The 15,254-nt window shown below is 39.6% G+C and overlaps 1 protein-coding gene across 5 annotated transcripts in view; it reads left to right on the forward strand.

The window, feature by feature from the left end:
• Window positions 1-15,254, forward strand: part of RAPGEF2 (Rap guanine nucleotide exchange factor 2) — a gene marked incomplete at both ends in the record, with an annotated part of 191,771 nt that overhangs the window by 118,320 nt on the left and 58,197 nt on the right. For 3 of the 5 annotated variants that reach the window (XM_081999655.1, XM_081999656.1, XM_081999657.1), the window contains one exon: window positions 3,223-3,282. The exons of the other annotated variants lie outside the window; for them this stretch is intronic. In XM_081999655.1, coding sequence (XP_081855781.1) covers window positions 3,223-3,282 — 60 coding nt within the window. Of the gene's footprint in view, window positions 1-3,222; window positions 3,283-15,254 lie in introns of those variants that run through there. 5 annotated transcript variants of the gene reach the window in all.

Consider the following 15,254-nt stretch of genomic DNA (forward strand, 5'->3'; position numbering starts at 1 on the left):
AATTACATAAATACCACATTTCACATTTTGAATGTAAAGAGGCTTTTTTTCTATTTTGGAAACCACCAAGTTTTCATCAGTCTGATGCACGTAAACATCTGTTAGACGTTGTTAGGTTGCTTTAACTTTTGCATTCATATATAAAGTGCTGACTTAATTTTCTAACAGGTGAGGAGAGTTGTAGAGTAGTGACCAGAATAAACAGTAAAGTGCTTGATGGCACTGTCACCTGGAAGTTTTGACTTTCACTACTGTTTTAATTGTTTTGTTCATACTTTCATGTTACTCTTCAAGGTTTATGCCGCAGAAACCTAGGTTAGACCTTAGCTGGAAGTGCCAGCTGGTGCAGGGTAAGATGCATGTTGATGGTTATGTTTGTAATGGAGTTCAGAAAGTGGTGTGCTGCCTTGCTGTGCTGGGGAGGCATTTCTGTCTTGGCAGAACTTCATTTTTTCCTGACATGAGCGTAAAACCCCACACTCCAGTTCTGCTCATGGTGTTAACCGCAAGGCCACCAAATCAGGCTCCAGAGGGTTTTAATTGCTTTGTCAACAAGTAATATTTTTAAATTTTGTACTGGGGAAGGTTTGCCTAAGCTTCCTAGAATGAATAACTTCCGCTATTTCTGGTCAGCACTTCATCAGAAAATTGATTGCGCTCAGCGTTAGACTGTTTTACAAGGCTTAAGCATAATTTAACATTTCTAAATCATCTGTTAGTTGCACTGGCATCTTACAAAGACTTTTAAAAATTCTAAACTAATTTTTGTAATTCACTCCTTCAATGAATAACTTTTAGCACATACTAGAAGACCAAGGGCACAAGTGTCATTAAACTCTCATAAATCTGTGCAGTTTAAAATGTGCTGTGTGTGAAATGGTGTCCTTAGAGTAACTGTGGAAAAAATAGACAGGATATTTCAGGATCTTTTCTTGCTTTACTAGAATTCGTTTCCACTAATTTTTTTACAGCCTCGTTTACTAGCAGTCATTGTCAATACCAAAAGAAATCACTGTGTAACAAATTAAACTAATTATCAGTGGACATGTTATTTTGGTGGAAGGCGGCAGCTGCTGATTGTATGGCATAGTATTCTGTAGTATTCATTTTTTTTCCTGTGTGTTTTTGCCTGTGTAACAACTGTTAAGTCTTTTTTCTATTGTTCTTGTTTAAAAAAAAAGAAACCACACACCAAAAAAAAAACAACAACAACAACAACAACAACAAAAAAAACACCCAAAAAACCCAAAACTTTGAAGTTACTTGAAGCACAGCTGGTCTGTGATTTTAAAGAACGTGTTGCAAATGTGTTAGAGAACTGTACTAAAGTTGAAGACTAGTGGCCGGGTGGCATGTTCCTCTTTGCCCTGGCTTGGGCTCCCCTGTGCCAGGTGGAGCGAACTCGTGGCGCTGACGTTGGGCGTCGCGTAGGGCTGGCAATGAGATTATTGCTGGAGTGTGTCCCCTCTGCAGCACGATGCTGCTGGGATAAACCGAGAAGTGGTGCCGCGTAAATGGGGGTGACTGGGGAAATTTTCCGACTTTGAGATACAATTACAGTCAGAGAGAGGAATTATAAAAGCCGTGTGTCTATCAATCTCTTCCAGATCTTGCATCCCCTTTCGGTTTTAGTGTAATTTGTCTATTCAGTGTGCCAGGCAAGGCAGGAGCTGTGGTCAGGAAGACTTTCGGTGAGGTGCCAAGGGGTTCTGGACGTTTACCTGCCGCAGCCCCGAGTATCTGTGGCCTGCGAAGCCGCTGAGAATCCGAGCGCGCTTGTCAAGCGCGCCGTTTATAAATACTTGATAACGATGTTTACAGCTCTGCAGCAGCACTCTTTTGGGTGGGGAGGTGATGTCAAACCCTCTGCTTTAGCCGCATCTTCATGAAAAGTCGTGTGCGGTTCAGGATTTGGCGAGGTAAAGGTGGGTCCTTGTCCCCACCCCGACTTCAGTGACATTCTTAGGAGCCGGCAGTGAACGGATCCCTCCCCTCTGGGGCTGCCTTGATCTTCCCAGGCTGATACCAGCTCCAGGCAAGAGCTTGCTCTTTTATCTGCGTTGTCCATCTCTGCCTTAATGAGTGAAATGGTTAAGTATCCGAGGGGGCGAGCCTCGAGGAATGTGTCTTCCATTTGACTTGAGTATTTCGGTGGATAAAGGGAGAGGGAGGGAGAGGAGAGAGAGCGAAATCCACTTACATCACTCGAGCTGCGTTGAGTGTGTGCCTGTGTGCAGGTTAAGAGACAGACTACAGTGTCTTTGCTTTCTGCAGGAAGCAGCAATGCCGTTTGTATCCTAAGAGGAATTTTTTATTTAGAAAAGGAAGCATTCTTTCTACCCAGGAAATGGCTTTCCTTGTGCGTTGCTATGCCAACTGCCTGCAGCCATGGTCTTCCAAAGTAAGCACAATAACGTAATTATATCGGCGTATTGCGTTCAGACTCATGATTCTCTGGGTTTTTGTGTGTGGGTAACTGTGGTGTATTTTTGTTGCTGACTCCTTGGGCGGTAGACATGCTTGTCTCGATTGCGAGGAACAGGCATCATAAAATTAAATGTCCATCACTGTCATGCTGCTACGATTAATTGTGCAAACTTGGTTAGCTGAGTGGAACAGAGATCACTGGTCACTACCCCGTCAGCATCATTAGCAGCCAGGGGAGGAGGTCCCTGTTCGCGTGCTCTGCCCTGATTTTGGGGGAGTGGAGGGTAGTGGTGGAGCGGGGGGAGGCTGCGTGTGTGAATGTGTGTGATTGCAAGTGAAACAGGAGTGTTAACAATGCTTGGCTGAATGCTGGAGGCTGGTTCCTGCACCCTGACTAATATAATACTGTATTAAGCCTTTTTGAGGGAGTCTCTGTGCAGTCAGCCATTTTAGCTTTTTTCCTCCTTTTTCTTTTCTTCCCATTCCTCAGGCTCAGGGCATGGTTTTGCTCCCCTGGATGAGTGCTGGCTATGTAGGGTTTCGTCGGGCTCTGTACATCCTGACATGCTTAGACTTTCAGCGTTGCAAAAATGGAGACTAACGCTGTCTTTTGGATTGCTGCTCTGCACTACAAGTGCGAGGGGGGTTCTGAGCTTACCCGTAGTGACACTTTTAGCTCCAGCTTGGTTTCCCCCCCGCCTCCTCTTTTTAATTTAATGCTGTAGAGGGTGACTTGCCATCCATAAGAAATTGGTACATGATGTGTAAATTCAGTTCAGCTTATGTTTCTTCATTATGAAACCACTTGCAATCCCAGCTAACCATGGAGTTATGGGCCAGCAGGAGAAACACTCAGTAAGTATTGCAAATTCTGTTTGTTCTATCAATAACCTGTCACGGGCGAACTGCACGGAGATTGAAGCTGCTTGTCGTCCTGCTCACGGGCTTTCCTGCTCGTGAATTTAGTGGTGGGTTTCGAGGGGAGGCTGTACCTGAGGTGGTATTAGACTCGGTGGCTGTTTTTAAGATTGTTTTTAGCCTAGAAAAGGCACCTCTGTGGGTTCGTTTTGAATGTTTAAAATTTACTGAAAAAATGCTGACATGCTTGCATTGGGCAAGAAGCCACGAGCATTCAGTTATGCATTTGTTAGAACTTTAAAGAAATATCCAAGCTGCATAACAAGCGATACAATTGTAGGTGGTGGTAAGAATAGATTTGTTCTGTCTAGTGTGTGGTACTAGTGTGCCGTTGCCTTGTAGCATGGCATTTAACATCTGTGATACGCTTACGCTGAAAATGCAGAAACCATTAGTAAAACATGGAACGAACAAAAGGCGTAAGTACTGATGCTTTCTAATTGATCCCATGAGTCAGCTACACCTTTGTCATGCTTTAATCCCATAGGCTGCCTGTGTTTATTGTTTGGGAAGGATGCATTCATAAGCAGAAGAGCAAACATTATTTAACAAGGCCTCAGGTGTCAGGAATTAGAAATTCAGGGTTTAGATGACAAAAAGATTCTAGAAGTACAGGTTCTTACTGTTCAGCTAACACGTTTAAATCTTCCTGCTAGATTTTATATGGTTCGATACAATTTTCAATCTTACAATTTGTTTCTTGTAAAGATATTTATATATGTATGTTCTGTGTGTGTTAGAATGTGCATGGGAATGTGTGCGGTATGTTCAGCATATACAGCTAGGAATCATAAATATTGGGAAGATGCGATAGCAGGAACTTTTTCAAGGAGGAACATTTTCTTCAGGAATTCAGTTTTGATTGTGTAGAAATACAGAAAACTAATCTAGAAACATTTCAGAATGTGACTAGTGGATTTTTCTTATGCATGTAGCAGACATATCACGGTTTCTTGTTGTAGACTGTTTTGTTCCTTTCCCTTCTTAATTGCATTCTAAGTATAAAGGAGTTCATGTTACCAAATCATTTGGTGTTCATGAAATATTTACAACTTAATCTAAAAAAAATTCTCCTTTGCTCTTGAAACTCAAGTACTGAAGAAGCTGAAATAGAATAAGATGCCTTGAATTTGCAAATAGGAATAAAATGAGAAAGCTGCATATGTATTGGTTTTTCCTGCTCTTTCTACCTCCAAAGAATGTTGATGAGGAGTTCTAGATTGATTCTGGTAACACAGCAAGTCTAACTAATATAAAATAATTGCTTATAGCTAAAGGAAAAAATGAACCTGGCATTTTAGAGACTCTACGTTACAAGCTCTGTCATATTTTGGTTGTATTACTTTGACTTGAGAGCTAATTAAATCACAGAGATAAGTTTCACTCTCTGGACCAAAATGTAGGAATAGCAAAAGGGAAAAGGTAAAGGTATACCTTTACTAGAAAATGAGTTTACCTTAAGAAATGTCCACATGTAGGTAAGAGAAATAAATCATATTTGACATAGGGTTGGCACACCATTGCACATTTTGCATGAACAGCAGCCATAGTTTAGAGTTTATACAGAAGTTTAAAATGAAGCTGTTAGGACATAATGTGGCTCAGAAGAAAACACCACTTTGGCAATGAAACTTTTCCACGCTTGTTCTCCAGGTAGAGGTTATTTTGCTTGGAAAATGGGACTGAAAGATGTAAATTCTTGGTAGAGAGGGAAGGCAAGCTTGGAGTTTCAAGGTACACAGACTTTATCTTGATTTGCCAAAAAAGCAAAACGTACTGAATTAATCATTTTTGGTCATGAGTTATTTTCATGTTAGTATGTTCCCAGAATCCTAAATCTCTTATTGATGTCTGACTTGATCTTATTTCAAGGAGAGAGCATTAATTACTTCTGTGACATCCCTGCATAGAGTCTCACAGCTTGATTTGCTGGGACAATCTGGAATTGAATGCAAAAATCTCCTGTGCAAGGTTTCACAAAATTCTGTGAATTAATTTTAGTTAATGCTCTTAAATCTTAATTTCACACTAGTTTAGTTAGGGAGTGAGGGATATGGGTTGAATCTGCTCTCTGTAAAAATGCAAACTGACTGTTATGTTCATCGTGGCGAGAACAGAGGGAGGAAAAGTGAAAAATTGTGTTGCATTGCCTAAGTTACTTAATACAAGAAATAAAATCAGAAGCATCAATCAAGTGTACCAGTGCTACATGCCTCATATTTCATAAATTGGAAGAGTTTGAAGCGGTGCTGAGGACGCCTATCTGAAGCTGTTGATCGTTTATACACAACTGAAGGTGATGTTCCTTGATACACAACTGTTGTCATCTGCTGAACAGGGAGTAAGAGTATGCTTGGAGTGAAAGATGGCAGAGAAGTGAAAGCTGGATTGTTGAAAAAGGCATTCTGCTTAGTTCTTGTATTTAAAGTACTTAACCAGATTTCATGTAGTTCAGTAGTAGGTTTGTGCTATTTGGCTGTAACCTTGCTGGTTTTAAGAGTCCTCTCAACCAGCTTTGCAGTGCTTTCATTATTTTCCTAATATGCTAGGAGGGTGAGTGATGTTTCAAAAAATGGTCATTCGGAGGATGTTGAAATAACTACCACTTGAAAAGTTTCACACACTGCATCATATGCCTGCTTCGTTATGTGGAAAAATCACGTGAAGGTCTAGCAGATGAATGTTCCCACAGTAGACTCGGGCCTTCTTAAATGTTATCTATTTCATTTCTGCCTTTTCCCTTGTATGTGTTGTTTGTATGAACTTTAATCAGGGCTATTTTTAAAAAAATGAAAAAAATGACAGGTATATAATGGCCTTTAAAAATGTGACTTGAGATGCATAGTTCTGTCATGACTGTGTAATGCTTAACAACTCACGAATTGCAGGGTACATTGGAGTGACTTATGCACAACCTTTAAGAAAGGATAAGTTACATTTTTACTTTAGGTATTATTGAAATATCTGCTGATAAAGAATGTGTTTCACTGCCAGCCCAGTGACTCTCCTTTAGTGATCAGGTAGCTACTGCGGTCTTTTGATGTGTTTGACCTGTCTTGAATTACTGGAAAATACTGAAATCAGTAAGTCAAATCTTTGTCTTGTTCTTGCCATATTTTCACGAAGATTTGTGGCCCTGTGTGAGGGACCCCCTTGCTCCAGGAATGAGAAGGAAATGAGTGGCATTTTGAGGAAGAGTCTTTAGTTTGGTGTGTAGTAGGGGTGTTGGCTGGCATGCTTTCCTAAGAAATCTAGAACTATACAGAATAAGCGTAATTTTCGGGAAGAGATCATCAGTACTGTTTTGTAACTGAAACAGTAGATGTAACCTGGGGTGGTTATTTGTCCTTTGAGCATCACACAGCACTAATAAGACATGGCGAAGAGAGGTGTGACAGTTGTTCAGCTTACCAAGTGTACATCTGAGGTGGCATCATACCTGGATATTTTTAGATACATATATATCTATGAAAAAAAAAATGATGAAAAAGAACTCCAACTACATAGTAACATATTAGCCTCTGTAGCTGCTGACGGTTGTGATTTCTTTCATCCTAATGAATTACATTGCACTGGAACTTGATACAGATTTTTCCTGTTGTCGTTAGGCGCCTTTATTGCTTACTGAAACCAGATTTCTGTTTTCACCCCTTCTGATTATTAATTTCTTTTTAATTTCTATATTTTGGAAAAAAGTCCTCTCTGAAGGCCAATAAAGGAGTTGTGGATTTTTCATGTGATTAGGAATAGTATTTTGCATCTTCATAGATGCATTATGATACAGTCTTTAATTATATGACCGTGTATCTTCCACAAGATTCATCTCAAGATGGATAGCTCTGGTTTAATCAGCAGCTGCTTGATATTTTGCGCTAGCTTCGTTGCTGACATGGCCAGGTTGTGTTTATGGTGTACTATTCAAGTCCTAATCGGAAGATGAAAGCATTAATTATTTTTTTTCTCCTGTGGCTTTTTTTAGGTGTTTGTAACTGCAGTGTTCATGTGATTCATTAAAGCGGGGCGGGGGCGGGCATTATCTTCATTTCTCAGGTAGGTCTGCTGAAGCAAATCTTTGGCAAAAAGGAAGGACAGAATTTTGAGAATTTAAGATGCATATTTCTCAGCATAGCTAGGCCCAAGTAACTGTTCAAAGTATGGATTTTGTTATTTGGATTTTCTCTGTATTGGCCCAGTTCAGGCACCCACAGCCTAATGATCATCTGAAAGGTTGATTTTTTTTTTTTTTTTTTTTTTTTAAGTGACTTGCCTGGCATCCTACCAGAAATCTGTGGAAGAGTCTGTCTAAATTCCTGTTCTCCAGGACAACATTTAACTGCAGATTTTCTCAACAGCTTATAAATAGCAAAATTTGGGTCATTTCATAGGAATGACAGTGAATGCATTAGTGACCTGCAGAGATGGCAATGAAAACATCCTTGGCACATAGGAGATGTCCTGCCATCTTTCTGTTACTGTTTCAAGGCCAGGGGATTGCACAACATGTTTAAAAGAAAACCCCCCAAAAACCCAAACAAACAAACAAAACCAAAAAAAACCCCACTCCAAAAAAGCCACCACGTATATGTATATTGTGTGCTTGTGCACAAAGCTGCCTTCCCTACCTTTTTAAGAAGTAGCTGACATTTTTTCAGGTCAGCATGGATAGTTGGCATAGAAAATAGCCCAGTAGAGCATTTGTTTAGCAAGTTTATGAAGTAGGAAAAGTTCAGGCCTCATGATGAGAATTGGGAACTGGCATAATAAATGTTACTGGTTCTAGTTTATGTTCCAAAGCGGCCAAGTCTAGTGGTGGTGTTGGAGTGCTTGCAAAGTGATATGTATGATGGTGCGCACCGAAATGTGACGTTTATAGCCAGAATACAGATGTGAACCTGAAAAGGAAAGTCAGCTTTTTCCAAAATGCTATTTTGAGACCAAAAGACTGACACTATTTATCATTACCGAGTTGTAGGCACTCATGCCTGATCTTCAGGCATGCTGAAAATTCATCTGAAATTGAGAGCTGCTGATACCCAACAATTAAAAAAACCCAAAAAAACCCCAAACCAACAACCACCACCAAAACAAAACCAAAACCCCGAAAGTCAAAAGAAACAAAAAATCCTAAAGCCTTTAAGGTACTGTTGTTTGCTCCTGATTCTATGAGTTAATAAAGACATGGGAATAATAGAAGCTCTAAAAAGCAGAAGGTAATGGAATGAATTGCGCTAAGTAGCGTAGGTTAAAAATATCAGGGAATTAGCAATATGCACATAGAGTAGCATGAAGTCCATTGTAACTAGAAGAAAGCACAGGCAGCTAAGGAAATCCTGTGCCTCCGTACCTCAAGCTGATTCTTCCATCTGCAAAATATTTGCACTCCCTTGCAGAACACTGGTTCAAAAGTTTTAAACAGTGGTACTTATGCTTGTACTTAAACAATTTCCAAGTGATGTAAACTTAACAGATCAGGAAATGGACCTGTAAAAATACTCCAGCAAGGTGAAGTAAATTAGTTGGGTTTTTTGGGGGTTTTTGGTTTTTTGTTTTTTAATTTCATTTTTAATTATCTAAGGCAGGGAATCCTAGATAGTGATATACAAAGAAATATGTAGCTCATAAAAGGATTAGAAACTGCTGTCAGTTATGTTGCTTGTTTTTGCAGTTGTGATTGCGGCTGCTGCTAATAGTACTACTCCAGTATGCAAAAGCGAGGGGAAGTGTCTCATGTTCGGTATCTGCTGCTGAGATGACCTGAAGCTCATCTGCAAAATAATTCTGTACTTGATAGCTTTACAGGTTGTCTGCGGAGTCAATGAGGTGTCAAAAGGTAACTGCACCTGATTTAACAATATGAGTGTTAGGAACCATGATTTCTAGTAAACTAAAATTGGATAAACATTTAAACTGTGTTCAGACCATCAGCTCCCTGGGATAATAAATCATGTTGATGCTGGAAACTCTTAAGAATAAAGCTTATTTAAAGTTTGTTTTTCTTCAACTGTCTTTTTTTTACTTGGTGAGTTCTAGGCTTCACATTGCTACGAATCAGTCCTTAACAGCATCCTTTATGTTTGAAAAGCTGAACTAATTTTACTAGCCCTTTCATGAATACACAGATTGGCATGATTTGTGTCTGACTGAAATTTAAGCTTTTCAAAATCTCAGGGTTATTTTATTAAAGTCTGAATTTAATTTTTGATATCCTAGTTGCAACAGCAAATCTATCCTGACTATTCATTCTTTTCACTTACTGTTATTGATGCATTCTTGCTAGTGTTCTCTAAATTTAAGAATTAATAGAGGTAATACTACTAGAAAGAAAAAAAAATTATGATAGCGTATTTCAGGAGTTCATGCAGATAAGGGTAATACTGAAGCAGTGTTTCCAGTGTTCTTTATTGTGAACAGATGAGAAGTACTACTGAGTGTGAAGACCCTACATGGTGAGTATAGTTAATGCTAAGGATTTGAGAAAAATGGGATATTAATGTCTCAAGACTTACCCTTGACCAAAGAACCTCGTACCTGCCACACTTCATTTTCAATATTCTATTTAAAAGTCTGGTAGCTGTAGTGCAAGAGAAGCATGGGATGACCCCTGCAGGTCTGCAGGCTTTTTAGGATTCTAGCCTCTGTGTGCTTAACCTGTCAATCAGTTACTGAAATGTAACTGGCACTTATATGGTATCCCAGTACTGGATGGTTGGTTGGTCTTCCAATTTTGTCAGCTTGCCAGTAGTCTTTTTTGCTGTTCATTTTGAGACGGTGATGATTCAACTGAGAACCACAGGAAGAATAAGCTGTACTGAAGGGGTCTCTGAGTGCTGCTCGGTGGGTTGTGAGCTTGTGAAAGCTGATCCTATGCCCAGGACCTGGAATTTATAGGAGTGTTTGTCATTCCTTCCAAAGCTCGTGTTTGTATGGGGATACTAGAAGCGCAGATGAAGTACAACAGATGGCAATGCTTTTATGTGGGTGATGTTGAAGGTAAATAGCCTTATGTTAACATAGTACCTGACCCAAATAGTGTTGCTACTTAGTCCCTAATACACCTGAGACACAGGGGTGGAGATGAGCTATTGCCTAATTTTTTTTTGTTGTTGTTTTTGGGTTTTTTTGTTTCTTGGAAAGGACAAAAGATTCCAACCAATTGCATTTGGTGAAATAACTGGAAGATAGGATGAAATTTTGTGTAGCTGGTGTTTGTAATTTGCACTTGTGATGCTGGACTTGGTTATTAGACTAGTGCAGGATGGTCATATGCAAGAATGTGGGTCCAGCCAAAAGGCTTCATCTGTCTTTTTGCGTTGCTCTCGCTGCAAATGTGAATCTTGCTACCGTGAACTGACTTCACGGTATTTAGCTAACCTGGCATTCTCTACTTGGCTGAAACCTTAAGCTGGTCAAAAAGCTAAAAATAAGGGCATCAGTCTTTTTGTTATCCATGGTCGCTATTGCAAACGTTGGAGCACAAAATCCCAGCATGTTTAGTTCCCTTTTCATGAGAAGTGAAAGGGGATTTTCTTAAATGGCGAGTAGCCTGCTAAATCTCACAGCTTGGACTGGCTAGTTTTCCAGTCGTTCGAGTCCTGTGTTATCGGCAGTCTAGTTGATGTCTCCTATAATATGCCATTCCTACCAAAGCCTGTCCAGAATGCCTTAAAAAGATATCAAGTAATTTGGCCTGTTTCAAATTGGATGGGAGTGCCCCTCCTTTAATTCAGAGGGGCTTTCTGATTTTTCTTCCAGTTGAGTCAGTTGCTGTAAATGACAACAGAAAACTCTGAACTATTTGACAAAATGTGAAGGTTTTGCCTTGAATGTGAAGATGGTTGTGACTCTCTACACTCAAATACATGCACACCTCCACAGCATTCGGAGCTTGTAACGGAGATGACGCTTCTCCTTTGGACTGGGAATATGAAAACTGGTTTAACAGCAGCCTGCCCTTTCAGCCCCAGTTTCTTGACGCGAATCAAGAGCTAGCTGCTTTTCAAAATAGAGGAGAAGCAGGCTTGTGAATTAGGGTGCAAAGAAGTGCAAAGTATTACATTATACCTCCATTTATCTGTTAATAAGCTAACAAACACTATGGTAATCATAAAATGTAGCTCCATGTAGCACTTCCGATTTTGTACCTGCAGATAACTTATTTCAGCTGTCCCAGGGTTGGCTGGTGACCAAATGCCGAGGTTTGGTAGCAGCAACGCAATCTCTTGGTAGCTGCAGTTGGGTGATCTTCAGAGGTATGTGGACAGCTGGGAACCGCATTGTAAACCCAGACAATAAGCCAGTGGTCAAATTCTTCAACCCGTGGTTTCTTTCACTCAGTCGATAAATTTTGCCTCGTCTTACCTGACTGCAGCCTGTCAGCTTGCTTGCTTACAAGCACAGGCGCTGTGCGCTGGGTCATTGGACACACCGACTGGGTAGGATTTATTAGTTTATAGCTTGACTCCAAACTGTGACTTTGCAAGTAAGAAAAATGGATTAAAGCTTCTTTTTCTCCTCTGAAGGAGGAAAAAAATGACGTTGTGCTATTTTGTAGGTCTGCTTCCTTTGTGTATTTAGTCATGTTGGCTTGCTTTACAGTTAAAAATAGGCTTTTACTCTTCTGTGCTGCTGTTATTCCTGCAGAGCCAGGAGAATAGGAGCTGCCTTGTGCCGTTAGGACTCCATCCATAGCATTGTTTCCTAAATGCTGATCTGCTGCTGCGCGCCTGCCAACCTACCGAATGCTGTAGGAGTTACATGAGTGTCAGGAAGGTCTAACGTGGGATGGTTTGAAAGGGCATGTTAATGCCTGAAAAAGAGAATATTGTTGCAGAACTGGACCATAAATTCAGTATTTGTAGTGGGGTCGATGGCTTGAAAACAGGGTGATGAAGGACATTATACCTGAAAACTCAGTGGATTTGGTTGTCTTTGCGGGGGGGAAAAATCATTCTAGGTTTTGGGAAATCAAAACTGAATTCTGGGAGTTATTTCTTAGTTAGCTATATTCTAGGTTTGCTGAACCATCAACCTTGTTCTCATTTTAACGCAGTCACATTTTTTGTGCTCTTAATTTGTTTTTTGCTTATACACAAGCAGCTAAAGGTACTTCAAAACTTGCACTGTACATTCTCTGCCTCTGCTGCTTCACTGATCAGGGTACAGCTTGACCTTTAAATCATAATGTATTCCTGATCGAGCTAGGGGGGAAAAAAAAAAATCTTCCAAGTATTTGGCAGGCAGTAGCTCTTTACTCTTCTAGACCGCTCGGGAAAGAGCCAGATGTCAGGCTTGGATGTCTCTCCCTGGCGTGCTTGCCTTTTCGGTTTTGACCCACATCACCTGTGGATTTTTAGTTAGATTTTTTGGCCTTTGAATAAGAAGCTGGCTATCCGGGGTTTTGTTTGAAATATCCATAAATAATGTAGAAGGATCTTTCTTCAGTTGTCCTCGCTTTTAAGGAACCATGAGGAAAAGGAAAATGCATGAACTCACGGATTTCGGAGCCTTTGTAAAGTGTCCTACTTAAATAATTAACTCCGCGTCTGGAAGTGGTGGTCCACTGAATCTTTTAAGGCACAGAGAAGACTCGTCCTAATTCTTTTAAAAACGGTGCTGTTCACATCTGTAGGAGCAGAATAAAAAGCAAACTAAAATGAAAACACTGTTAGTTTCTGTTAATAACTGTAGAAGCCTGTGTGCTAGGTGTGCCTCTCCTTGCCTGTTGGTGTATGACTTCTGCAAACTTTCTCTGTTTTCTGGCTCCAGGTTCTCTTAGTCGATAATGGTCTGGGGTGTTTTAATTTTTTTGAGAAGATGAGAGATTTCTTGCACTTCAGAGCAAAAGACTTCAGGTATTTCCATTTAGCAGAGAGTTTCCAAGGTCCCCGAATACAGCTGCTATTCCTAAATAAATGGATACTGAAGCACAGTTTCGCACACAGTAGCATGTATGTCAGCAGTGGTATACAGAAAATCTAGTTATTTACCTCTTTCCTGTTGAAGGAAGAGGTTGTTTAGACAGTTAAACATCACTCCTACACCTGCCACTTCCATTAGTATTGAACATTACTATTCTTTCTGTGATGATGGTACCCAGGGAAAACTAAATTTAGGAATTCCTGAGTTAAAGTAATTTGATTTGTTAGTTTTATTTTTTTAAGTGGAGGTTCAATGTTCCAGCTGGGCTTTTATCCAGTTAGGCATGCAGAGATAACAAGTTTAATGTAGTACATGGCTAAAACATCTACCACTTTTATAAAAGAAAGTGACCTTCACAATATCTTCACCACGGGGTGTTAGAGCAAAGACCATTTTAGCACTGTCATAAATCAGCAGTAAAGATCTGACTCTTAATTTTTCTGGTTATTGCAAGGTGACCTAATGCAGGTAGGTCACCAGATGTACGTGCCCACATCCTGGGTCTCCACAGCTTATCTTCTGCTAGGTGGGAGAAAAAAGGATGGATTTCATTAACTGTTTTTGCAGAATAGGCTTCAGTTACTGGTGCTAGTATTTCCAGCCGATTTCTGTGCCGCTTATATTTCTGCAGCTTGGCAATCTCTGATTTACAGTCTCTTCCTAAATAAACACCATTGAAATATTCCATGGTGTCAGTCGAATACGTAAGTTGCTACATGCATTGTGTTTTTTAGTATGCTGTTGACCTAAGGCAGGAATATAAGGGATGATTTAAACTCTGTGGACACATCTGCACAGACACAGATAAATTTCTGGAAGTCACATCTGAATGTCAGCATTTTAAGCAGAATAACACAGTACTTCAATTGACGATGTCTCCTTACTCTAAAGCAGCCTTGGTTTTAGCAGGCTCTGTATGGGGCCGTCTTGTTTTGCTTATCTTTGTGAAAAAATTGTTGTGAAAGTTTGAAAATGTCAGGTGATTTTTTTAAAAAAAGGTGGGGAGCTAATAGAACTTAGCATTTGATATTACAGTTTTGAGTACCTGCCACTTAGGCGACGAATAAAAGCGCTGCAGGTTGTTTCAGAAAATTCAGTGGAGATACTAGTAATACAAAAGATCCTTCTGTGTTGATTTCTGTAAAGAATTTTAAAGGGCTTTGCACAGTTGTTGCTGCACTGTGCTCCAGAATTTAGGGAACATCTTTGTGCTTCCTAAAGGTTCTTTGGTGAAAAGAAGAAAAATGGTCCTTTACTTTTTCCCTTTGATGGCAGTGAGGACACACAAGCAGGTCTTTTGTCCAAACGAGGAAATATTCATAGTAGTTCAAAGAAGTCAGAATCTTGTTCTGTGCCACAAAATAGAAACGCTGGAGGTCTTGGGAATGCATGATACCACGTACAGTTTTAAAAGTGTGTGTCAGAAATTTTGTGTGAAAAATTTTAATACATTTTCTTTGTCCACGATATGAGGGGAAAATGCAAATAAAATAATGTAGCAAGTAAAGCTGGGGATGTTATAGCAACATTCACTGCTGTTATATTGCTATGGCATGAGCACAGTTGCACTTTCAAAACTCAAAAAATAAGTAATAAAGCTGTTTAACTAGTAGACATGTCAATATAGCTTTAGAAAATCATAGATTAGGTAAAATCATCATATTTTAAGATTTTGCAACATTAGTCATGTATAAAGGGAAATACTTGTCATTTAAAAATATTTTGAGTGGTCTCGTTCCTGTGCTATTTTTATGTTATTCAGAAAAGCAGTGAGACATTACATAAATTATTTAATAATGCAAATATGAAACCATTTTGCTTTCTGTATATCAGTCTTGGAGGTATTATCTATAACCTTTTTTCAAAAAATAACCTTATTTTGAAAATATCATCCACATTATTGAGAACAAAATTTTTTGCCTTTTCTTTTTATCGGACATTTTTAAAAAATTTGTATCATTATTTCAAAACGCTCACTACTACGCAATTAA

Source organism: Phaethon aethereus, assembly GCF_964289735.1.
Source record: "Phaethon aethereus genome assembly, chromosome: 4".
NCBI classification, from domain to species: domain Eukaryota; kingdom Metazoa; phylum Chordata; class Aves; order Phaethontiformes; family Phaethontidae; genus Phaethon; species Phaethon aethereus.